A 26,878-nucleotide genomic window follows, 5' to 3' on the forward strand; every position below is an offset into this window, starting at 1 on the left:
GTGTGTGTGTGTGTGTGTGTGTGTGTGTGTGTGTGCGCGCGCGCGCGCGCCTGCGCACACGCACCCACATGTGGGCGTATCTGTGTGCACACCCAAGGTGTCAAGTTCTGAGTTCTAAAATTATTGTGAATTGAAAAATATTCTGAAATGCAAGGCGAAACTTTCAAGGCAATTTTTTCTGTAAGCTATATAATATGAAAACAAACCAAAAATGGCTGAAATGAATCACACTTGCTGAACACAGAAACAAACTTAAATATCAAAATAATGTGTAACTTGAGTACATAATTCCTTCTTGCAAGATACGTTGAAATCTATTTTAAATAAAACTGAATCTGTATTTTAAAACGATTGAATTAAAACAAATCCAAAAATCAAAATGATCACCCAACTAAACTCAAACAGAACTATTTCTTATTTGATTTAAATATTTAATGTGTACTTCACGAAAACCCCCTATTTGAAATTGAACTAATTTAGAATTCACTTGGGATTTTACATCTTTCAAATCAAAACAGATTATCCATGCAAATTAATAACATGAATATAACTGTAGTTAGAATGCCTGAATCTACTTGGAGGAATAGAGTATTTTCAAAAGTTTTGTAACAGCTGTTAGCACACAAACAATTGTAATTATCTTTGAAAGAGATCAGTTTTATTTGGTGTTTCAAGTTACACTATCTTTGCTTCAGGAAACAAAAGTCACTTTTGACCATTGTTTAGAAACAAATAGCCTGTATTTTGCAGTAAGGTATGTCCAAATCCCATTAGTACTAAATGAAATTTGGTAAAAAATATGCATAAAAAAGTCAGAAAAGATAATTTTAGATGTTGATGTTAGAGACTTAAATTCTGCAGTTGGAAGGCTGTTTTGTTTTGTTTCTCACTCCATGGTTAAGAGCTCTATTTGAAGAGCTACCATTTTAGGAAAAGCTCAGAGGAGAAATGTCTTGAGCCTCAAACTCTGGTTTTCACATCTTTGTTTGTAACACCCCAGTGAGACTATCCCTCCAAGTGGAGGGCACAGCCTGGCCACCTCATTTGTGAGCATAATTTCCCCTGAGCTTTCCGGCATCAAGGGTTGGAGCCATAGCAGCTGGGAGATTCGGCGGTTCCGAACGGTGCATGTCCGAGCCCCTTGCTACTCCACGGGGACCTGAAGATAAATAAGGACCCTGTGTAATCAGGGAGCTTGTTAGAAATGCAACCTCCTATGCTCCACTGCAGACCTCAGGATTGGGACTTGAACAATTCCTGGCAATTCCCTGGTGATTCAGACAAATGCTAAAGTTTGAGAGGGACAGTTCTGTCCTAACCCAAGTAAAGCCGGATGCTAGGGCTTAGGCACAGTTAGCTCCGAGGAGATACAGCGTGTTCTTTTTTGGAAAAAAATGGAAGAATTTTATTTATTTTTTTGTGTGTGGTTGTAAAGTTTATACTTATTTTTTTTTTTTAACTTTTTATTTTATATTGGTGTGCAGGTGATTAACAACCAAATAGGGAAAAGAATTTGAAAAAGAATAGATACATGCATAACTGAATCACTTTGTTGTACACCTGAAACTGATTCAGCTTTTTTTTTTTTTTTTTTTTTTTTTTTTTTTGCGGTACGCGGGCCTCTCACTGCTGTGGCCTCTCCCGTTGCGGAGCACAGGCTCCGGACGCGCAGGCGCAGCGGCCACGGCTCACGGGCCCAGCCGCTCCGCGGCACGTGGGATCCTCCCGGACCGGGGCACGAACCCGCGTCACCTGCATCGGCAGGCGGACTCTCCACCACTGCGCCACCAGGGAAGCCCCAGTTTGTTCTTAATTCAATATTCCCTTTACCAAGACGAAGATACGATAAGTGGGTTCTGATGGTCTTATCCATTCCTAATTTTGTTTACTTTCTTTTCTGGATAGAATTTAACATGTCCTCCTCAGGAACGTTAATTTAGAAAATAATTGTATGCTGCGTAAAAAAGAAGGTGAAAGATTACTTCTGGAGCCTCTTCTGTTAATCATCAGGCGGCCCCACGGAGCTTCAGCATAATCAGACCCACAGACACCTCTCACCCAGCCTCTCCAGGCTGCACACTGTGACAGGGTGACAATAACTATTCCCACAGATGACCCTGAGGCACTTCCGCGTCCTGAAACGACCTCTGAATTGTTAAAGAGCTGTGGGCATCAGAGTACTGTCCTCCTGGCACATAGCTTCACTTTCAGACGAGGTCACATGCACAGGTGTGGGGGCTTGGGCCTTAGCCATATCTTTTTGTGGGACACAGTTCACCCCACGACAGAGAATAAGGAGAGATCTATTGTGTCTGTCTTTACTTTTCAAAATTATTCTCAGTCTAAGAAAACGTATCATCATCACCTCCAAAAACAGGCACTGTTTAAACACTTTAAGGAGCTGTACGTCAATGGGATATTTTTGAATAATTTCATCACTAAGGATCCTTTTCTGAAAGAAAAAATTTTTAAAAAGTATTAATTTAAATTACTTTACATGTTTTTTAAAGACAGCTGAGTTCTTCAAATTAGTCCTGTGTAAAAGCCTTCTGAATTTTAAGTGTTCGCTAAAATAGTAAACCAAATTGGACTAAGGTTTTTACACCTCAAATTAGGTAAAATATATGTAGGTTGCAGGTTGATTTCATGCTTCATGGTAGTCTAGATTTTCTTAAATTATCAACACGTAAAATAGTTGTAATGAGTTTATTGTACAGGGAATATTATATTACTACTTTTAAGGTTGATAGATGCTGTATATTTCCTTTATTGACATTATTGCTTATACTTTTATAATTTAATGCCAACTCCTTGATCAGGGATGCAACCACGCGTTGTAACAAAGAAAATACAAGTCTCAGTTTTATGAAACATCAGCTACAGAAAGTCAGGATTGTTTGTTATTTTGAAGAAATTTTAATTAATAAAGAACATTCTAACCTGGGCTTTCAGTCCAGGGTTTTTTCCCATCTGATTACTTATTTAACAGTATAATCGTTCTAAGTTCCCCAAGCCCCTGTTTCTCATGTGCTCCCTTGATTCCAACTGGGTTGACTGTAGACCAAGTCTCCCCCCTTATTTCTTCCCCAGCACTTGTCAAAATCTGAAAGCGTCCTTTCCCACTTGTCTGGTTGTTGTCTGTGGCTCCTCTTAGGATACAGGTTTGCTGATGGCACACAGGTTTGCTTGTATGTCCGGGTGCACAGTAGGCCTGCGTTCAGTATCTGTTGGATTACAGACTGAGAAGTGGCACCGGGGAGTGATTACAGCGAAGCAGACATCGTTCAGGTCGGGGCGGGGACTGCGTAAACGCCTCAGGATGCTGGCATTCATGCCAGCAAAGGACACCTATTATTGAGAGTGAACAATAGTCCAGGAAAGTTACCAACATTTCACTCTGGATTATTGCTTGTAAATTAGAGCCAATTCTCTTCATAATGAGAGCTTGTGTGCGCTAAGGGTAGAACCATTATCTGCTCCCTGAGTGCGGAGACTGGCAAAACAGAAACGTGCTGAAGGGTCTACAAAGGTAGGAGGACCCAGAACCCCTGTGTGGGAAGGGAAGAATAATTGGCTCCTTGTCTTTTCTGTGCCTTGAAGACACCCAGGCATATTGAAGTGGACATTGAAATTTAGTAACAGTCAGAGATGTTTCCCAATAAATATGCCAAGGCTGTGTTATCTGCTTGGGAAAGTTAAAACATAGGGTGGACACAAAGAGATGGAAAATATATTAAGATGTTGGCATTTCGTTTTTTCAAACCTTGATTTTTAAATAGACAAACAAATAAATAGTTTTCATCTCCATTGATGTCATCGTCAACTATCCTTAGTATTATACTCTCAGTTCCTTTAAAAGTTTCAGAATGGCCATCATCAAAAAGCCTATAAATAATAAATGCTGGAGAGGGTGCGGAGAAAAGAGAACCCTTCTGCACTGTTGGTGGGAATGTAAATTGATACAGCCACTATGGAGAACAGCATGGAGGTTCCTTAAAAAACTAAAAATAGAACTAACATGTGATCAAGCAATCCCACTCCTAGGTATGAATCCAGAAAAAACATGGTTCAAAAGGATACATGCATCCCAATGTTCATTGCAGCACTGTTTACAATAGCCGAGACATGGAAGCAACCTAAAATGTTCATAGACAGATGAATGGATAAAGAAGATGTGGTATATATACAATGGAATATTATTCAGCCATAAAAAAAGAAATAATGCCATTTGCAGCAACATGGATGGACCTAGAGATTATCATACTAAGTGAAGTAAGTCAGACAGAGAAAGACAAATGTCATGATACCCCTTATATGTGGAATCTAAAAAAAATGATACAAATGAACTTATATACAAAGCAGAAATAGACCCACAGACATAAAAAACAAACATGGTTATCAAAGGGGAAGGGGGTGGATAAATTAGGAGTTTGGGATTATCATATACACACTACTGTATATAAGATAGATGACCAACAAGGACCTCCTGTATAGCACATGGAATTATACTCAATATTTTGTAATAACCTGTAATAGAAAAGAATCAGAAGAAGAATATATATACATATATATATACAAAACTGACTCACTTTGCTGTACACCTGAAACTAACACAACATTGTAAACCAACTATACCTCAATTAAAAAAAAAAGTTTCCGGGTATTCCCTGGCCGTCCAGTGGTCAGGACTCAACGCTTTCACTGCCGAGGGCCTGGGTTTGATCCCTGGTTGGGGAAGTATGATCCCGCAAGCCATGCGGTGTGGCCAAAACTTAAAAAAAATTTTTTTTTAGTGAGAAAAAATGAAATAAATTTAAAAAAATATTTCAGAGCGCTTTAATTGATTGCATCTCCTTTGAAGAACAGCATCTTTTAGTGCAAACAGCCTGGGCTTTGGAGATAAGCCAGTTGGGTTTAAATGTGAAAAGGCCTGCAGCAGGTTTTAAATGAGGCAAAGTTGGAAAAACAGCTAGCACAGTGCCTGGTACACAGTAGGTACTTTATTTTTTTTTTTTTTTTTTTATTTTTTTTTTTAATTTATTTATTTTTTTGTGGTATGCGGGCCTCTCACTGTTGTGGCCTCTCCCGTTGCGGAGCACAGGCTCCGGACGCGCAGGCTCAGCGGCCATGGCTCACGGGCTTAGCTGCTCCGCGGTATGTGGGATCTTCCCGGACCAGGGCACGAACCCGTGTCTCCTGCATCGGCAGGCGGACTCTCAACCACTGCGCCACCAGGGAAGCCCAACACAGTAGGTACTTTAAATGGTGACTCCTCCTCTTGGGATCCGGGAAGCCTGGGATCTTTGTTTCTTTTTGTCCCCACTTATGGATGGGGAAGGTGAAGTTAAGAGGGACGTGGAGATGCCAGTATCAGATTCAGGACTGGGGACCGTACTTTGGACTCCTGATTGAGGCACCGTTCACCTGTAACACCCTCGGCATTACTGACCCTGAAGAGTGAAGTCAAAAGTAGTGCGGGGTGAAAGAGAGACTATTTGGCTGTATTGATTAATCAGCAGTGTGCTTTTGGTGATAGCTGATTGAAGGCGTGATGGGCATTTCTGGGAAGAGATCTTATTAGTCGTATATTGATAACCACTTGGGTGGGCAGAGTGAGAGTGGGTGCTGGAAGTTTCTGGAAGCCAGTGGAAGGGCATCTGGAGCACTTGACATTCTTGAAGGAGAGGGAGGTTTATCTCTTCCACCTCCTTTCATCTTGAACAAAAATGGGTATAGGTCTATAAAATCCTTCCACTGCATATTATGTTACATATAATCTGCAAACATATATATTTTTTTCAGTAGCAAAACTTTTTGGAAGACCTACTCACATAGATTTCTGGAAAGATGGAGGGTCACAAGTATACTTCCAGTCAAGAATATTTCTGACATAAAATATTTTTTTTAAATGTACAAGTCTTCAGAAGTCAAGAAATCAGTAGAAACTTTCTGTGCATGGACACTTGCATGAGTGAGTCAGAAACATTTTTAACTTCAAAACCTATCATTTTCCTTCCATTATTCCAGTTTCAACAATAAAGTTCACATTCTAGTCAGGGAGGAAATAAGTAATGTGTCTGTAAGGAGCGCAGGCGCAATGTGAATAGTGTCCAGTCATCTTCCTGGTTTATTGTGACCTCACATGTATTAGTAGGACTCATATCAAGGATTCATTATTTGCTCCTCTGCCTTTAAACATTACAAAAGCAAAAGGAAAAATAACCCACATCGTAAATACATGTTGAAAATCCCTGCATTTTCTCCATTCAGAAGAATATTAGAGTCTCACAGAAATTTGAATTTTTGGTTGTTTTGAATTTTTGGTTGTTTTCTTCCATCTAAAATCTCCTTAAAGATGGACTTAAAAAAAAATCCTACTGATCAGAAATTCTTCTAATCCACAGCAATTTTATTCACTGCTGGAGATGAGCTAACTAGGATGATACAGGTTTTGAAAGATGAAACGTATTGAAGTCACTGTATGATGAGGAATTTGATTAGTTCTGGATGCTGCTTTAAATTAAGCTTGTGTGTTGGCTTGAACAAGTGGGCATAAGGTCAATCTTTTCTCTGAGTATAGAAGCTTGATGGTCAGAAGGTCACCACTTAGCCCTCCATTTTCACCTTGATATTCCATTAGTTGGTGACCAGAAAATAACGGTCGGGACAGCTATGACAATTTATTTCCTATGTGTACAGATTTTTAGAAATATTCTCTTGAGCAGTTAACTTCAGGGTTAATATTATCAATAACAAATGAAACATGTTTTCAGCATTTTGCTTAAGAAGGAAAAAGTAGGAAAGAAAATTTAATAATTAAGACCTCAACTTGAAATTACCACCTGATTAAATACTCATGGAGAAATGGAAAAGAAACCACACCACCTCATTCTAATTTTACCATCACCTTCGGGCTTTAATGCCACTAATGGAAGGGGTATTTTGAAAGAGTCTTTATGCACTTTTGATAACTTTTCTAGAAGGTGTCTAATGAGACAACTTTTCTTAATAAGGTTTATTAATTTTGAGATTTTTTTAAAGCATTGATCATCATTCTGACTGACTAAATTGACCACTTATAAAATTTATAGGAATAAAGCACTGCAATAGTGGTTCCATTTGTTCAAGTAGATTTGCGATATAAAACCCAAATTGGGAGACCTCACATTTTTTGCTTTTAGAGGCTGGACTCTGGAATAATTAACAGTAGACTCTTTCCACAAAATTTGCTTTATAGTTCAAATGGAGGGAAAAATTAAATTCATTTTCCTTCCCAAAACTGCTATTTTTTTGATCCCCAAAATTATCGACCAGGAATTCTTACTTCAAAGTGGAAAACTATAGCAATTCACAGTTGCATTTAAAATTCAAATACATAACTGTTTACTGACCATTCATAATGATAAGAATAAACCTAAATTCAAATAAAAAGAATACTCCAGAAACAGTAGGATTTTCAGCATGCCAAATATATGGTCCTAAGTTCTGATTAACACTAGATTCTGAATTTCCCGTCCTATCTTTGAAGCAAAACTGCGGTTGTGATTCCCAAATTGCATACTTTCATCATTTCTCTCATACAGTGAACGAAATTTCAACATGTATTTACGATGTGGGTTATTTTTCCTTTTGCTTTTGTAATGTTTAAAGGCAGAGGAGCAAATAATGAATCCTTGATATGAGTCCTACTAATACATGTGAGGTCACAATAAACCAGGAAGATGACTGGACACTATTCACATTGCGCCTGCATTCCTTACAGACACATTACTTATTTCCTCCCTGACTAGAATGTAAACTTTATTGTTGAAGGACCAGTATCATTATCTACCACTGCACTACAAACCACGATTTAGCTCCCTCTTATAATTCCAGTATATTAGGTCTTGAAACCTTAGTACCATTCTGTATGTTAAATTGTATCTTCATGAATTCACGTAGTATTTGCCTTTGCTGCAGTGAGTTTCTTCCAGTGTTTCCCGCAGTGAGAGACCATTGTCTGTATCTCTTGTCCTTAATTGTGCAGCTATAAAAACCTTCTGAGCTGTTTGACAGTAATACTTGCTAATGTCTACAGCAGAGCATTTAAAATCAACGTCTACTGATATATACCCGAGCAATATGTACCTGCACATTTTGAGACGTTAATCAAGAACATTCTAATACTTATTTTGGTGGCTTTGTTATAGGCAAGGACATGTCTTGTTTCAGATTACATCTGTGCACAAAAGTATATGTTGGGTCAGGAACAAGGTAAGAATGTCCCCGCTCACCACTCTCTTTCAACACCATACTGGAAATCCTAGCTAATGTAATAAGAAAAAGAAAAAAAACGATACACATATTGGGAAGGAAGAAATCAAGCTGACTTTGTTGATTTGATTTTAGAAATCCAAAAGAATCATCATCATCAACAACAACAAAAACTCCTGGAACTAATTAGTGATTGTAGCAAAGTCTCAGGGTATAAGGTTAATATACAAAAGTCAATCGCTTTCCTATATATCATCAATGAACAACTGAAATTGGAAATTAAAAACACAGCACCATTTCCATTAGCACCAAAACAAAAACACTTAAGTATAAATGTAGCAACATATGCACATGATCTTCATAAGGAAAACTACAAAACGTTGATGAAAGAAAGCAAAGTAGGTCTAAATGGTGAGACGCTCAATGTTCAAGAGTTACTTTGTGGATATCGACAGAAAGTTTGTGTGGAGAGTTAAAAGATCCAGAATAGCCAACACAACACTGAAAAAGGAGAACAAAATTGGAGGACTGGTCCTACCCAACTTTAAGACTTACTGTAAAGCTACAGTAATCAAGACAGTATAGCACTTGTGAAAAAATAGACAAATAGATCAATGGAACACCAATAGAGAGCACAGAAATAGACCCACATAACATAGTCAACTAATCATTGACTAAGGAGCAAAGGCAATTCAATAGAGAAAGGATAGTCTTTTCAATTAATTTTGCTGGAAAAACAGAACATCCACAGGCAAAAAACCCACGAATGTAAGCACAAAGATATCATGAAAAATAGCTCAGATAGATCATAAATCTAAATGTAAAAACAAAACTATAAAACTTTTAAAAGAGAATAGAGGAGAAATTTTACGTGACTGTGGGTTTGGCAATGACTTTTTTAAAAAAATAAATTTATTTATTTTATTCTTGGCTGTGTTGGGTCTTTGTTGCTGCGTGCAGGCTTTCTCTAGTTGGGGCGAGCGGGGGCTACTCTTCGTTGTGGTGCGCGGGCTTCTCACTGCGGTGGCTTCTCTTGCTGCTGAGCACGGGCTCTAGGCATGCGGGCTTCAGTAGTTGTGGCTCACGGGCTTCAGTAGTTGTGGCACGCGGGCTCAGTAGTTGTGGCTCACGGGCTCTAGAGCACAGGCTCTGTAGTTGTGGTGCACGGGCTTAGTTGCTCCGTGGCATGTGGGATATTCCCGGACCAGGGCTTGAACCCCTGTCCCCTGCATTGGCAGGCAGATTCTTAACACTGCGCCACCAGGGAAGCATGGCAATAACTTTTCAGATACAGCACTAAAAGCACAATCCATGAAAGGAATAATTGATAAGCTAAACTTCATTAAAATTCAGAATTTCTGTTCTGTGAAAGACACTGTTAAGAGAATGAAATAATGAGCCATAGGCTGGGAGAAAATATTTGTAAAAGACATATTTGATAAAAAATTGTTGTCTGGGCTTCCCTGGTGGCGCAGTGGTTGAGAGTCCACCTGCTGATGCAGGAGACACGGGTTTGTTCCCTGGTCCAGGAGGATCCCACATGCTGTGGAGTGGCTGGGCCCGTGAGCCAAAAAAAAAAAAAAAATTGTTGTCTAACATATGTGGAGAACTCTTAATATTCAACAGTAAGAAAACAACTCAGTTTTAAAAATGGGCAAAATATCTGCACGGACATCTCACCAAAGAAGACAGACAAATGGAAATAAGCATATGAGAAGATGTTCCACGTTATAAGTCATCTAGGAAATGCAAATTAAAACAGGATGAAATACCACTGCACCTGTTAAAATGGCTAAAATCCAAAACACCAACAATACCAAGTACTGGCGAGGATCTGGTCTGGAGCAACAGGAACTCTGATTTATTGCTTATGGGAACGCAAAATGGTCCAGCCACTTTGGAAGATAGTTCAGCAGTTTCTTACAAAGCTGATCATAGTCTCACCATATGATCTGGGACTCACATTCCTTGACATTTACTCAACCGAGTTGAAAACCACATCTGCACGTAATGTCAACATAAATGTTTATAGCAGCTTTATTCATAATTGCAAAAAGTAGAAGCAACCAAGATGTTTTTTAATAGCTGAATGGATAAACAAACTGTAGTATATTCATGCAATGGAATAGTATTCACTAATTAAAAATGGGCTATAAAGCCATGAAAAGACAAAAAAGCAACTTTAAATACATATTATTAAGTGAAAGAAGCCAATCTGAAAGGGGCACATACTGTGTGATTCCAACTATATGACGTTCAGGAAAAGGCAAAACTATAGAGACAGTAAAAAGATCATTGGTTACCAGGGGTTGGGGGAGAGGGAGGGGTGAGTAGGTGGGTCACTGAGTTTTAGGGCAGACTATTCTGTATGATACTGTAATGGTGCACACGTGACATGTAAATTTCTCAAATCCCATAGAACACAAAGAGCGAATACCAATGTAAACTACGGACCTGAGTTAATAATAGTGTATCAGTATTGGTTCATTCATTTTAACATATGTACCACTCTAGTGCAAGATGTTAATAATAGGGTAAACAGCGTGTTAGGGAGGGGAGAGAGAGGGTATGTTGGAACTCTCAGTGCTTTCTGCTTAATTTTTCTGGACTTAAAAAATTTCTCTAAAAATAAAGCCTGTTATTTTGTTTTTAAAAGGTCTGTGGTTGAAAAGAAGCTCCATTATTATTTCTTCTAATTAATATGTGTAAATTTATGGAAATGAAACGAATAATGCCATTTGACAGAATCCCTTTTCTTTTCTTAACCAGCCAGAATTTATACATATATGCTAGAGAAATCCAGACTTGTTTCACAACCTCTTGGCCAGAGCAATTTTCTCATCTTCTCCTTGTTGATGGATGGGTTATCTGCTGAAGAAAAGTATGGACTCCACCTTAACAATTTATGTGCCCATCGGTAAGTGGTTATGCATTTTTCAGTCTGGTAGTTCTGCCTTCAAATTGTGGTTGCATTTTAGCGGCCTTAAATTTTCTTCTTATTTTTCAGAGAAGAAATGGTGACTTCTTTTAGGAGAATAATTGGATATACTATTAGATTAGAACTATCTGTATAACAGCATTATTACCATTTTTGAGTGTTTAGGTGACGTTTTGTGTATGTGTATTAACTTACGTTTCTATTTTCCTAGTTTTCAGATCAGGATAAAAATTTAGTGCACAAAAAACTCATATTCCTTTGCTGTATTTTGGATATAACATTAGTTATGCATTCCTAATTTTCAGTAGTCTTTTGAAATAATGGGACATAATATTTGAGCAATTATGATTCATTAGTAACAGATGAGGTTACATAATGGCTTAAGATGAACAATACACGTAAACTTGGGGGCTGATTTTCTGCAATGGAGGAGGAAAGTGTTTTGTTAAAATGAGGATGCCTTGGTCACAGGAGGGCCACGGAGGGAAGGAGTCTTAAGACAGTGAGCTGAGGGGTGTCTTTGCAATGTGTGCATTTCCGCCGGCTGCCTGATCCGGTGTGTCTTCCCACAAGGACTGGTCCAGGTTTGGATAGGATGGGAACGAGCCAATAAGGAGAGTAAACCCCATTCAGAGGAGAAGTGGGTGAGAGATAGGAGAGAGGGAGCTGGGTGTGCGGGTCCAAACACATCAGTGAATTCCTGGCAAAGTGGGGAGGAGCTGGACTCTGAAAGAGACGTAGATTTACTTCAGATACCTATTGACACCTGATTTATTGTTTCCTGGCTGTTTGCTGTTGGATTCAAGAAGAATGGTGTGAGTGGTCATGATTTTATGAGAACTTTTGTGAGAGAAAATAAAGGATGCTTTGGGGAGGAGGAGCGTGGCCTGAGGACCAATCATGCTGTTTGAGAGTTGAAGGTGGAGAGCTGATTGGACAAGTAGGTGGAGGTGTCAAGTGCAAGCTGAGAGATGGGGGATTTTCCAGGGGCGACGGGGTTGCAATGGAGTGGAACCCCTAGACCTGTCCGAGAAGGGACAGAACGATATCTGTGGTCGCCATCGTCTGGGTTGGTGGGCGGTGAATGATGTGTGGGGTGTGGGACCAGGGGAGGGGAATGAATTGGCCGTATTCGAAGTCACTGTTACATGATTAACAGCTGTCATTCAGTTTGTTTGAAAATATTACATCCAGAAGTATAGATACACTTTATCATGTCAAAAAGGAAACATGAAGTAAGAAGGCCTTATCAAAATTGTTTTTTATTCAAAGTAAGAGACTATTTGGAGATTTACTGTCCCCCCCAAAACAACAGAAATTCAGAAGAAGCAAACACTGATATCAAAGCATGATTGCCCAGACGCAAGTGATTTAAAAATAGAAATTCTAAGCTACCAGAGCATTAGAAATGGTTTTTTTAAAATCAAATCCCTTCATTTCATGAAGGAGAAAATCAAACCCAGAACCATAAAGAGGTCTATACCGAAGTGAATATATTACACAACAGCAGTTCTGAGAAACCCCATTACTTGGAATTCATTTTTTGTTTTTCCACATCGCCCATCGCTAACGGGAGGAAGAGCCCAGGGTCGGGGACGGTGGGGTAGGCGTCCAGGGCAGCCTGAGAGCAAGAAACGTCTTGGAGTTTCGTGTTCCTGATCTTTCTTATTAGCAAAAGCTCAAAGCTGATGGCAGACCATTGGCTTCGGTGCGTCCGTGCGTGTGTGTGCATGTATGTACGTGCGTGTGCCCACGTGTATGTACGCGCGTGTGCTCGGCATTGCAGATGCGGAGCGACTGCAGAACAAAAGGCAACAATCTAATCCAGCATCAGAGAGACAATTCCACTTCTTGGTCTGTGGCTTGGACCCCTCTTTTGAAGTGTGAGAGCGTGTAGGAGAAAACAAGCATTTCTTTATTGACCTCCATTCCAACATCCGTTTCTCTTTGCAAAAGAGGGTTTGGAATCACTTAGGCTATTTAGAAAGTCAAACGTCAGGGGTTGCTTTGTGAGAAGCTCCGACAGGAAAGAACTCAGAAAAATCATGAATAATTCAAGTCCCTTGAACAAAGAAGTTATTTTATTAAAATGAATTATAAATATCTAATGGGTACAAAACAACATTCCTCAATAAAAATGTACACCGCCACTCTGGATTCATAAACCCATATCCATTGGAACATTTGTACAATGAGAATTCCACAGACAAAATATTCTTTCATAATAAGACAAGCTGTTTTGCAAGTTATAACGCATTGTACATCCCAATATTTTTGTGATTTGTGTTATGTGGATCTTCTAACAGCTACAGTATTCGTGGGTTTTCTCACTTTTACAGTGCTGGTCAGGCTTGAGGAGCTCATATTTGTATGATATTTGAATTTGGGTTGGGGTATCATCTTTGCTTAGTAATTACACATATTAGGTACCACAATTTTGGAAATTGTTTGGCTGGTTTACAGTCAGTAGTATAAAGTTGAACATGTTAGCCTTGTAACTTTCACAAACTGATGATCCTTCTTAGTTTCCTCCTTGAAATCAGTATTCATAGGTAAAGTAGATCGCTATGCATATAAAAATATAAACATAAACAATATATAAATAAATCTGTATAAACAATATATAAATATATAATATTGCTTATATATAAGCAATATTATCATCACACCTACTTATCTGATTTTATTTAAAAGATGTTGATATGTCTATTAAATAGAACAAATCAGCACCTATATTACCATCTGAATATTCCTTTGCTTCTTCAATACTTATTCCATGATATAGCTTGTCTTGAAATTTTGATGAAGTATGTTGAGTCTTAAAGCAAACATTACAAAATTTTGCAAGCCTGCCTCCTTCAAATACATCTTTTGTTTATTACTACCACTTCATTACCCGCGTGAAACATAAAGTAAGCATGGAGCAGGAACTGCGAGCTGAAGGCATATCCAACGTTTATCATGTGTCCTTACATGATTAGAACTCCAGAGAGAAGAAAGTATTGTTGTAACTAATGCTACTGGAATTAAAGCTACAAAAGTGGTTTTTTTTAACTTTGACTCTGTTTTTGGAACTAAAAGTTTTCAAAGTCTCACATGAAAATTTATGGAGGTTTATTTCAGTGTTAAATGCACCTAAAAATACTTCCTTGTTTGTAAAATTGGAACAGTATCTAGAACAAGCAGATAGCACTCTTGCTTATGGAATAGAAATGGTACAGATATAGACATCAGCTCCTACAGCTTAACTGAACGAAAACAATATTTATAACACTTTGCATAAAATCTTCCTGGACAGATTGTTTAAACAACGGCAACAAGAAAAATGTCTATAGGTCTCAACATTTTGAGCAGTGGCAGTAAGGGTGCATTGGTTGAGAATTCCCACTAGATGGCGCACTCTCCACAAAGTTAGACAGGAGCCAAAAAAAAAAAAAAATCCATCATTAAAGGTTTCCTTTTTATTTATGGTTCTTTCTATGATTTACTTTTTCTTTTTCCTGGATGTTTGTTTTTCAAGTTTTATTTCAAAAAATTTTAAGTAATACTAACATTACATCTGGGCAATAAATGTCATTTATGTTGCTGGGAATTGAGATTTAATGAAAGTTAGAAATAGTCATTAATTGCTTATCTGCAACCTACTTTAAACAGCTTTTATGGGTGTAGTCCCAGAACAGTTGGGCTCTGAAATACAAAGAAATTATTCCTAATCTCCCTTCATATTGATTAATGATGGAAATGATTGTGGTGCTACCTAAGAGCATTCTCAGCAAAGGTCAGATTTTGAATTGTAAGCTGAGAGCAAGCGATGTTTGACTCAGTGCACGACCTGTTTCTAACCTTGTGTGTAGTGAAAGGAAACTCTGACTCACCGAGTACTTGAACTTGTAAGTGCTGCCCGGGTACACCTGTCACAGTACATGCTGCAGCAATGAACTCTCAATGAATGTTCAGTTTTTGTTAAGGATTTATTACGTGCATTGAACTTAAGTTGAGAAAGACACATAATTTTTAAAAAGGTAAGGGTAAACTTAAGTATTCTTTGAGGATGATCTTGTGATATAATAAAAGATTTACTCAGTACACATTTTAGGCATGCAAACTTGAAGGTGTCCCAAGACAAAGATCTGAGGCAGGAGGTATTATAGTTTTTTCTTTTTTAAAAAAAATTTTATTGAAATATAGTTGATTTACAGTATCATGTAGGTTTCAGGTATACAGCACAGCGATTCGGTTATACATGTATACATATTTTTTCACATTCTTTTCCCTCACAGGTTATTACATAATATTGAGTGTAGAAATCACAGATATTTTCATGTCATACTATGGTAGTTATAGATATCTCCAAATAGCATTTACGCTCTTGCTGCTTTAGATTTACAGTAGTTATGAGACTTGTGGCTAGATCTTGTTTTTGTTTGTTTGTTTGTTTTTAATTTAATTTTTTATACAGCAGGTTCTTATTATTTATATATTTTATACATATTAGTGTATATATGTCAATCTATAATCTATTTCTAACTGATTCTATTATTAATTATTATCTAAATGATAATCACAATCGTAATATATGCAGCTTACGGAGCACTTACCATAGGTCCATCCCTCTCCTACTTCTCCCTTGTCTCGGCGAATCCTCGCCGGTAATTAAGCAGAAGGTGCAGGACCGCGTTCTCATTGGATGGCCCAGGACATGAGGATGGAGAGGTCAACCAGGAGCCAAGTTTGACTCTTGGCCATAACCCTGTATTGTCTCTGCAGCAACGTTGCCTATAAATAACACCAGCTGCCTTTGCACCTTTGCATCAAGGAGATTTGAAAGAAAATGAGAGGGAAAGCACAAGGTCAGTCTGTATGTGTGTTTTTTATTTACAATCGGTTAAGCAAAACTAACTTAGGACATGCTAGAGTCTGTTCCCTCTAACTACCATAAAAAGCAATTCTGGGTCATTTCTTTATCCAGTAACATAAGAAACATTTTGAAGTGCATTCATTACGCTAGCTGAAGGTTACATTGAAAATATAAAGAGGGTTGGATCACCCCTGCCAATGAGCAGGTAAATTTCACTTGTGAAAAGCCAGCAGGAAGAAGTCAGGGCCCATGGCTTTCTAACTTCCTTCCATTTGTGAATTATGTCCAGCCAGCAGCAGAGGCGGGAGACGAAGGAGCGTGCAGATGTCAGGCACTGCCCTCGGCCTCTAGCTTGTCCTCAGAACCCTAGGGAAGAGTGAAGAGCTGCGGTAACCTAAGTTGTGTTCGTAATAAATATGTAGCACAGATATGTGCTGCTTAGCACGTAGGCTTCCTCAAGGCCACTTGGCTGGTAAATGTAGTCAGTGAAAGAGCCTGGTTCCAAACCCAGGTATGTTTGGCTTCGAGTTTTCTGTTCATCAGACTTGCTTGATTCCTAGTGTCAGATGCCCAACTCTCACACACTTAAGAACAAAAAAAAAAGAAAAAAGGAGAAGGACTCAGAGGGTTACATAACTGGAGAAAAGCGAAGTTATGCTTGGCTGGGATAACTAGACCCAGGAACTCAAGGGCTGCCTCTGTGTCTCTCTGTCTCTCTCTGTGTCTCAGTCTCTGTCTCTGTCTCAATCTGTCTCTGTCTCTCTGTCTCTCTCTTTGTGTCTCTCTGTCTCTGTGTGTGTCTCTCCCTCTCACACACACACACGTCTGTTTTACTTCGCTTGTGTTTCTAACACGGTGGGGATTCTAACACAGGCAGCCCTAACCTTCCACGTCTTAGGAACGCCGGACGGAAAGCAAAGCTGTCTCTCTCAAAGAGGCCACCTTGGCGCCCAGCACAGGCCGGGCCTGCGTCTCGTTTGCACAGCTTCCCGTCTGTGTGCCTCTTCAACCCCACGCCTTACACTCAGGGCAGATCCGCATTTGATAAAGTCCAATTTAACTATAAACTTCCTAGCTCCAAAATCTTTAATACGTATTGCTTGTCTGTCATAGCACGTGAAGTCTCCTGGCCTTGTTTCAAGGCCACAGAGCTGACCAGGCCTCCAGGAATTTAGGGGAAGGGGTTGTTAGCGTGTTCTTCGAGGTTCTCTCTGTAGTTGCTCAGCCTATAGGAGTGGAGGTGAGTATCAGTCAAGTGAAAACTTAGTTGTTTGCTGATTGAAGAGAATAAACTTTCAAAAATCCAAAAATCTAATTTTTAGTATATATATATTTACATATGTATACAAATAAATACATACACACACACACACACACACACACGAATAAAGAACATATTTTTTCCCCAGAGTTTAGGATGAGGGCAGTTGTGGCTTGTGTAGTGTAGCTTGTATAGGTCTGAAAACATGGCAGTAATTGTTTCTCACCTAAAGGAAGACTTATCCCACCTCAGGACCGCAAGGCAAGCACTCACTGAAAATGACCTTCACATCCGCTCGCTCCTGTGACCTTCCTCCCTCCTTCTCAGTCTCTCTTTGTCTCTCTCTGTCTCTATCCCTTTAAGGCTGTATTACTGTATTGTATTCTAATTTATGAGGAACTGTATTGAGATGCTAAACAGGCAAGGTGTAGAGCAGGGTCCACGTGTAAATGGGGGCGTGGCTTTCGCAGGCTGCAGAAGCTTGTCGAGGAGACCGCAGTCTCCCCGAGTGCTTGTCTGGTGACTGCACTGCCGTTGTGGAGGGGCTTGTTCCCAGCTCTGTGTGTGTGAATTTGTCTCCTTTCCAAACCCTGTGACCGTAGCAGACAGCACCCCGCGCTCGGCTGTGACGCGTCTCCGGCTCCGTCCGCCCGTATCCGTCTGCCCGGCGGGTGCTGTCGCTGGTGGTCCTTCTCGCCCGGCCCACCAGCCCGCCTCTCCCGCCCCTGGCACTTAGCAGGCCCACGTTGCTGTGCCCACCGGGCCTTCCTCCGGGGCAGGGGCGGGGCGACCGTGCTCAGCGCCCAGGCGAGGGCCGCGCAGCGTCCAGCCCACGTCTGCTCCAGCCTGTCCTTGTCCCCTTACTGACTCCGTGAGCAGCCCCCGTTTTTCTGAGACTTGCCACGAAACTCTCGCTCATCGTCGCCGTCCGCACGCACACTTCCCCGTGATCTCCCCAATTCCTTTGCAGTTCACAGACAGGATGGCACCGACAGGGCACGGTGGCAGATAAGATGCTGTCTGTCCTTCATCCTGTCGACACCACCACATCACGGAATCGATAAACACTGGCAGCTGTTAGCAAAGCGGCACCTGTGCAGCCTGTGAAGTCAAGTCCCGCACCTGCTGACATTTAGGGGAGGACAAGTCGTCCTCTGTATGGGGTGACTGTCTTTTGCATGTCATCAATATTATGTGACAAATATGTATAAACTGCTAAGAGCAGTGCACTTACAGCTGAAAGGACACAGTTTCCATTGATTTATTTTTGGCTGCGTCGGGTCTTCGTTGCTGCGCGCGGGCTTTCTCTAGTTGCGGCGAGCGGGGGATACTTTTCGTTGCGGTGCGCGGGCTTCTCATTGCCGTGGCTTCTCTTATTGCGGAGCACGGGCTCTAGGCGCGCGGGCTTCAGTTGCTGTGGCACGTAGGCTCAGTTGCTCCGCGGCACGTGGGATCTTCCCGGACCAGGGCTCGAACCCGTGTTCCCTGCCTTGGCAGGCGGATTCTTAACCGCTGAGCCACCAGGGAAGCCCCAAGGACACAGTTTAAACCCGCCCCTTGCCGGCTGGGTAATTTGGGAAACTCGGGCAACCTCTCTCTGCTTCTCTTTGCTCCTCCGCGACAAAGGGCTGACCTTGGAGCATTGCTGTGAGTGAGGACTGTACAGGCTGCCTCGAGAAGGTCCTAGAAAGCGGCATACAAGGAACAGCAATACTGTTGGGATCATCATAGGAGGCTCTTTCCCATCAGAGTCACGTGGGGACAGCTGAAGGGATGATTGTTTTGGAAAAGATGACGAGCTAGTGTCAGAACTGGAGTTCTTGTAGAAGCGCTGGGTCTGGGGAAGGCTTCTTCCAAGCCTGTGTCTCTGCCCCCATGCAGCGGGGCCCAGGGACCTTCTCCAACTTCTGCTGTGTGAGCCGGGCCCCGAGTCTGTGGTCACTGTGATGAATTACTACTTGTTTCAGTTATCGAAGCATAATTGGATCTTTTGATGAAAATCAGCACAGCCCTTTTGAGGAGGTGAGGGCGGCTGAGAGTAGGTGTGGGGAGGAGGACAGGGGTCGGCGGGGGGGGCGGGGGCGGAACACAGCCACAGTGGGTGCTGATGGGCTGAGAAATCAGAGGGTCTCCCATCAGCCCCGCGGCCGGGCTTCTCCGCCAGAGAGCACCTCGTTATTGTTACTGAGATACCAGGGCAAGTGCAACCCTATAGGCAGAACCTGAGCACTCCTGGAGAACTTCCTGTTCACATTTTCCCTGCGGCAGAAAATCAATTCAGATGCTTCAAACGCTTTGCCTTTCTGTACCAGGTATAAGTAGAAAAAAAAAAAAAGAGAGAGAGATTTTCTTTAAGTCCAAAACCCCGCACTTATTTAATCAGAGATGATGATGACCTCGATAATATTTCGGAATGCACGATTTATTACCAATAATCTGTCTCCTCAAGTGGATTCGGTTAGTTCAAGCCAGATGTGCGTTGTGTGTATTACAGGGTGGGTTCTGAAACTGATAACATGATGTGGATATTTATGTAGAATCCTGTGGTAAAAAGTGTGTGTTTATGTGTGTGCACACAAATCTAAGGTTACATCCCGGGCCGTGGTAAGACGGAGCATTTTGAAGCTAAGGCTGTTTAGTCTTGTAACTCCACAGGGGAATCTGAAAGCGTGTGGGAGGAATAATTAAAATCAAATAACCAACATTTGCTCGTGCTGAGAACTTGATGTTTATCATCTCACTTTATCCACAGCCCAGCCTGACACAAGGTTGAGTGAATCACCCACAGTCCCATCCTAGGAGCATAGGAGTCTCTCTTAAACACTTCACATTTCTGCCTCCCAAACCCTGATTTCTCGATAACAGATGAAAGATTTTGCAGAAATATTTGAAAAGGAGCCACAAAAGATCACGGTATCCGGAGAAAGGCTCTCTGACACCTGAGGGGAGGCTGGGGCCCCCGAGGGCACAGATCACAGCTGCCCCTCCTACCCGGGTACCCGGTAACCCACTGGGAGGATGCTAGCTGACCAAAGGATGCAGTTAAATGTGGTTCAGACTGGGGCGAATTCAGACACAGAGAAGAATGAGGAGTTACTGGAACTGGTGATAAAGTGAAGACAGGGCAGCTAAATGAGTGTCTAAGGGTGTCCAAGTCGGGCGGGATCACTGCACAGGAAGGGGGCTGCTGACTGCTGACGGGGCGACTGCTGAGGGCTGTGGGGTCTCATTCCCAGAGAGGATGGAGAGGGACAGAGAAACTGCACCTCTGGCCTGTCTGGCCCCGCCCCGCCCGCCCCAGTCCACCCGTCCACCCGTCCACCCGCACCACACCCACTCTCCCTTCCCCCAAGACCCAGGCTTCTCGGGCTTCTGTCTGCAGCCTTTCCTCACCGTCTGCAGTCTCTGGGCCCGCTCTTTCGTGCAGATTCAGAATTCTCAGAATTCAAGCCAGGTAGTTTGGGATGCTTTGTTTCTTGCTTGTGTGAAGGTTTCTGCCACCCCAGGACTTTGTGTTAACCTCATCGTTAATTAAAATCAGATTTTATGGTTACACGAATTATTACCCCTGAGCCAGACCTTCCCCACCCAGCAGCTGTTTACTCGGATCTCAGAACCCGGGTGTGAAGCTGTTCGCTGTGTCTGTTCGGACAGCGGGCTCTCTCGTTACTGAGCTCTCTCAGCCACCTGCGGCTTCGTCCCAGAATCTCAGAGGAAGCAAAGCCCTTCCTCCGTCCCCCGCCACCAGCTTATGGCCTTGGTTGGCTTGAGAGGAATTGGCATATTAAAACATTTGCGTGCTGGCGCTACTACATAAATCCGATTCTGATATGAAGATATATGTGCCCCCTGGGCACATGGACATCTCATAGAAATCTCCAAGGGACGGACGTGTCCCGTCTGAGCTCCTGATCAGCCCAGCCCCCCGCCCCCAAACCTGCTCCATCCTCCGCTGGCAATGCCGGCCTTCCAGTCGCCAAGACGAAGCTCCCGGAGCCTCCTTGATGCCCTTCTTCTCACAACCACAGGCGACCCATCGGCTGGCCCCACTTCCCACTCTCCACTGCCGCCACCCCACGTGTCACCCGCGTGTCTCCTCTGGATGACGGCACAGCTGTCCCTGGTCCCCGTCAGCGACCAGTCCCCAAGGCAATAGCCAGGAGCATTCTTTGAAGCCCTCCTCTGCCAGCCCTGCAGTTTTTCCTCATTCCCCTGAGAGTAGGGCGCCATCCACGGCCTCCGAGGCCCTGTGATCCGGTCCCTCGGCACTGAGCTCCCTGGTCTCCCCGTGGCTCCCCGCCTGGCCACACCGTGGGCTGCATATCTGCTCTGAGCACCTCCCCACCCAGCTTTGCTCTCGCTGGTCCCTCTTCCCAGACGCGCTTCCTGCAGACTCCACCTCGGCTCCCACCTCACTCCTTCAAGGCTTGGCTCTCATCCCCTTCCCAGGAGCCCGGCGCACCCAGGCCCTCTTCGTGCCCTGCTCCCTTCCCTCCGTAGAGCTCAGCACCTTATCACGCGCCAGGGTGTGCTGGTTCAGGGTGCCCTCGTGCCTCGTCCGCCCCCACGGGAATTTACACTCCGTGAGGATGCGGATGTTCCTCTGAGCCACTGGCCGGCTGAAGGTGGCTGGAATTGCTCTGGGCACAGACTAGGCTCTGAGTAAATCCTTGTTAACTGTGGCGCATCTGAAAGTATCTGTGTGTAACTGCAGTCACTGAGAAGGTCTTATCCCCCCAGTGTTTGCTTGCGCTCAAGAGAAAGAAGGTTTTCGAAAGGATGCCCTGGCGTTCCTCATTTGGGTTATTAGTTACCGTAAGCTGGGGCTTTCCAGCACTCATCCTTCAGACTGGGTATCTGTTCCGACGCGGCTGTCTCTTTTGCAGTTTGAACTCTCTGGGCTGCATGAAACTTCCTTAGAGAAGCTAGGAGGAAGCAAAGGGTTTTGCTGTCTTCACCGTCAGTTTAGGGCCATAGAGTCAAAACAGGTGTTTAAATATACCCAGTAGTCTCTGTGTTTATAGAGAGAAAAGTTCATTTGGATAGGATGCTGGCCCGTCCATCCGCCCCGCTGGACGCCCCTGCTAAGATGTGCGAGGTGTCCTGAGGGTTTGTGGCCCGTAAGTTGAATCGCAGGAGCTGTGAGTGGGGGGGATTGACCCCCCATCGTGGCTTCCTCCAGCCTCACCAGTGGCCCTGTTGGCCGCCCCGCCTTTCCCCGTGTTCCTGCTGCCGCCCTGGGCGTGGCTGCCGTCCTTTCTCACCTGGCGTTCTTCAAGTCTCCCCAACGCCGACTGGCCCCGTTACCATCCCTGGCCCCCTCTCTTTCGGAAGCAGCAGTCAGATCCCGTCCTGCCCACGCCCCTTAAGACCTCCTAGCGTTTTTCCCTGGAGGACAGGATGGACTGCAGTCTCTTGGCTTCACCCACGGGGCCTCCAGGCCAGCCTCTGCCCCTCGTCCCCGGGAGACACACGTCTCCAGGAGCAGCTGTGGAGGCCTCGTGGCTGGGCTGAGGGGAGAGTGAGAATTGGGGGCTGAGGACGGAGAGGTGGACACGGTGCCACTAGAAAGAGAAGCACAGGTGCCGGCTGAGTCTAAATGTCCGTGGAGACGGGAGAGCAGCACGGAGCAAGCACCTAGAGACCAAGGGCCACAAGCAGAGAAACAGGACTGGTGTTTCCTAATGCGGTTTCTGGAGAGGAACAGGAGCAAGACCACAGACGAAGGCTTCCAGGTGGGCTTATCGCAGACAGGCTCTTTCCTCTCCTAAAGAACACGCCCTTCACATTGACAGAGGCTCTGGACTGTATCCAGTTCATGATCAGGACACCTTCTGAATTGCTGGCGACAAAAACATTTAGACATGGGTGAGGGAGATTAAGAGGTACAAGCTTCCAGCTGCAAAATAAATGAGTCACGGTACGAAATGTGCAACGTGGGGAATACAGTCAATAACTATGTAACGTCTTTGTACGGTGACAGGTCGCAGCTAGACTTCTCACGGCGATCAGTTTGAGATGTATACAAATATCGAATCACTGTGGTGTGGGACAGGAACTAACATAGTGTTGAAGGTCAGTTATACTTCAAAACCAAACAAGCAAACAAACTCAGAGAGAAAGAGAGCAGATACATGTTTACAGAGGTGAGGGTTTGGGGGAAGGGGAATTAGATGAAGGTGGTCGAAAGGTACAACCTTGCACTTGAAAGATGAATAAGAGCTAGGAATCTAATGTACGTCAGGATGAGTATAATTCACACTGCTGTTTTTATGTGTAAAGTTCAGAGAGTAAGTCCTAAGAGCTCTCATCACAAGAAAACACTTTTTTTCTATATCTTTCACTTTTTAGTTGACATGATGGAGGTTCACTCCACTTATGGTGATGATCACTTATGATGTATGTACATCAAATCATTGTGCTGTACACCTTAAATTTATACAGTGTTGTTTGTCAATTATAGTTTTATTGAGAAAACTGGAAGAAAAAAATATATTAGAGAAGTAATTTTTTTAAGATTGTAGTTCTGTCCAGGTTACAGGCACTGTGTTGGCTAAGAATACCAAGATGTAAGATAACCTGTGACTGAATTTCCAGGCTCCTCCTGTGAAAAAGAACCACAACCAGGTGTAGGTGGACTTTAGCCTGTGATATGACGAATGAGATTCAGCTGTGGACCTCAGCCAAGAAACACATCTGGACAGCATGATGCCCTAGTGATTGGAGGAGCAGGCGTTCCCCAGATAGAGAAGGTCCCAGATGCAGAAATAACGGAGCCCAAGGACACTTCGAGAAAATGAGTGTCTTGCCCAGATACCAGTGATTTTCCTACGTGAGGAAGTAGCAAATGATGCATTATATTTGTAGTTGAGCATCTCTTTCTATAGGCACCTCGTGAACGGAGGCAGAGGGGGCTGCAGAATGGCCCCAGCACACAGCAGAGAGCCAGCAAACCCCAGAGCTCAGCGGCCCCGCGGTGGAGAAACTGCGTAGGGAAACCCACACGTGTGCATAAAAAACATGGGCATGGGTCTTCCCTGGCACACTTTCCAAAGATGCAGATACACAAGTAGGAAAGAAGAGAAATGATGGTATCTGAGGAAATGAATAAATTAGTCAGGTGGTGGTCATGGTAGAGGTTTTTTGTTTTTTTGTTTTTTTTTGTGCGGTACGCGGGCCTCTCACTGTATTTTATAGATACATACATGTATAATTTAATTTTAAAAAAAAATAGACTGAAAAGATAGACACAAAATTGATCATACTGATTTCCTGTGATAAGGAAGGAAGGGTGAAATGGACAGATGGGGATGTTAACTTTATCTGTGAAATTTATTGGTAAAAAACAAAGATTTGAAGTAAATACGTCACAGTGTTGCTATTTTCACATTGTTGAAGAAGGAACCATTGGCTATCTGTATGTTCCCCTTTTAAAACTTTTATCACTGTCAAAATTTTAAAAAAATTTAAATCCAGAATATCTATCCTATCAACATATCAAAAGAACTACTGATTAAAGAAACAAATAGAAATTATCTGACTTGTAGATATACAGGCATAAATAAAATATGAGCAAACAGAATCCAGCAATCCATTAGAAGCTACTCAATGATCAATATTAAGAAATTTAATTATTAGTACTATGCATCACATCAATAAGTAAAAAGAGAAAAATCCATTGACCATTTCAGTAGGAGCCAACAGACAAAAACACACAGCTCCCAAATCTTTCTTTAAATTAGAAATAAAAGGAGTCTTCCACATGAAAAACATTATTTATCTCAGGGCCGAGGTAGACATCATATTTAGTTGTGAAATAAATCCAGATTCTTTTCAGCATTGATCCTAAACTTGTAATCACTGTGATCAGAGAAGAAAATTAAGAGGAATAAACATGATCAAGGATAAGACAAAATTACCACTTTAAGTAAAATGCAAGCTCACCTAGAAAATCCAGTAAATCAATGGCAGAGGATTTTCCCTAATAATATATTTCAGTAACGTTTTGAGCTACAAAACAAACATATGCAAAAATAAAAAGATCACATCCGTACCAGCCATAACCACTTAGATAAAATAGACGAGAGAAGTCGTCCTTTTAAAAGAATGCTGCTGAAGTATAAAATCTCTGTAAATAAGAATGACCTAATAGAGACATTCCCTCATAAAATGCAGTCATGGGAACAGGGACTTCGGAATCATAGGGCCCCACTGTGAACACACACACCCACTTACACCCAGGCACACTTAAACACACACCTCCTCTTTTACCTGAGCATCTCTGTTTTACCTGTTTTATATCTTGGAATCCCTTAAGATTCGTATTCAAAGTTTTCATGATGGAAAAAAATTCTAAAACCATTGCTCTCAAGCATTCTAGTCTGCCTAAGAATTATTTATGCATATCTCCATCTGTTCCTGTCCACGCTAATCTCCCCCCAGTTCCCATCAAGTGTTTCTGTCCTCCTGCAGCAAGAATCTGGCCAAGCGTGTTCAGTGGTGAATGAGGGAACGAGTGAGTGGATGAGTGCGCGAATGAGTGAGTGGATGAGTGCGCGAATGAATCAATGGATGAGTGAATGAATGAATGACTGGGTAAATGAGTGGATGAATGAATGAATGAGTGGATGAATGAATGAATGAATGAGTGGGTAAATGAGTGGATGAATGAAAGCATTGACACTCTTCCTTCTGCCTGGGTTCTCCTCCTCCACCTGGAAAACACTCTCATTCTAAAAATTCATCTCGAGTTCCTCTGTCCTTTGGTGCTTTCCTGACTCCTTCCTTTGTCCTTCGTGGTCACAGGCAGTCTCTTCGTGTTCTGTGCTTATCTCTACTGTGGACCTCACCATGGTTACATATTGTGTGCTTACATCGCTGTCTTTCCCTAAGAAGAAAACGTTCTAAGACTTGAGACCATGACTTAATCAACTTAATGCCTCTAGATCCAGGCAACATCATTGGCATAGAATAGGTGTGCAGTTAAGTGGATGTATAAATAAACATTGTTATGAGTGTGTGTGTGCGCGCGTGTGTATAGATTTCTAATTTTATAGCAGTGATTCTAGATGTATATTTTGTTTTATTTATTCTACTTGAGACTTCGATTTGCACATCATCAGAGGCATGTATTTTACCAAGTATGAAAAATTCTTGGCCATCATCTCTGTGAATGTTCCCTTTTCCCTCTGGAACTCCTGTTAGATGCATGCTGTTCCTTCGCATTTTCTCTCTCCTCCTCTAACTTCTTTCATATTTTCTATCTCTGTATCTCTCTGTGCTTCATTCTGGGTAATTTCTGCAGTGCTTTCTCATAGTTTACTTCTCTGTTTGGAGCAGCTATTAATCTGATGTTCAATGCATACTTTGCATGTTAATTTCAGTGACTTTTTTTCCCATTTCTAAGAGTTCTACTTTGTTCTTTCAAATCAAATCTGATTTTTCTTAAATACGGCTTCTTGTTCTTTTCTCGTATTATATTTTGAGTTCTTTAATTTGTTTTTAACATATTTGTTATATTGTCTGTAACCAGTCATTGTATTATCTGGAGCTCTCAGGCTTCTACTAT

General features: G+C 42.3%; 1 protein-coding gene across 6 annotated transcripts in view; it reads left to right on the forward strand.

The window, feature by feature from the left end:
• The window catches only part of MYO16 (myosin XVI), a 537,770-nt gene that overhangs the window by 284,701 nt on the left and 226,191 nt on the right, over nt 1–26,878 (forward strand). For all 6 annotated transcript variants that reach the window (XM_067016255.1, XM_067016250.1, XM_067016252.1 and 3 more), the window contains one exon: nt 11,023–11,170. In XM_067016255.1, the coding sequence (XP_066872356.1) occupies nt 11,023–11,170 (148 nt within the window). The remainder of the gene's footprint in view (nt 1–11,022; nt 11,171–26,878) is intronic.

This window comes from Kogia breviceps, chromosome 16 (genome assembly GCF_026419965.1).
Source record: "Kogia breviceps isolate mKogBre1 chromosome 16, mKogBre1 haplotype 1, whole genome shotgun sequence".
NCBI classification, from domain to species: domain Eukaryota; kingdom Metazoa; phylum Chordata; class Mammalia; order Artiodactyla; family Physeteridae; genus Kogia; species Kogia breviceps.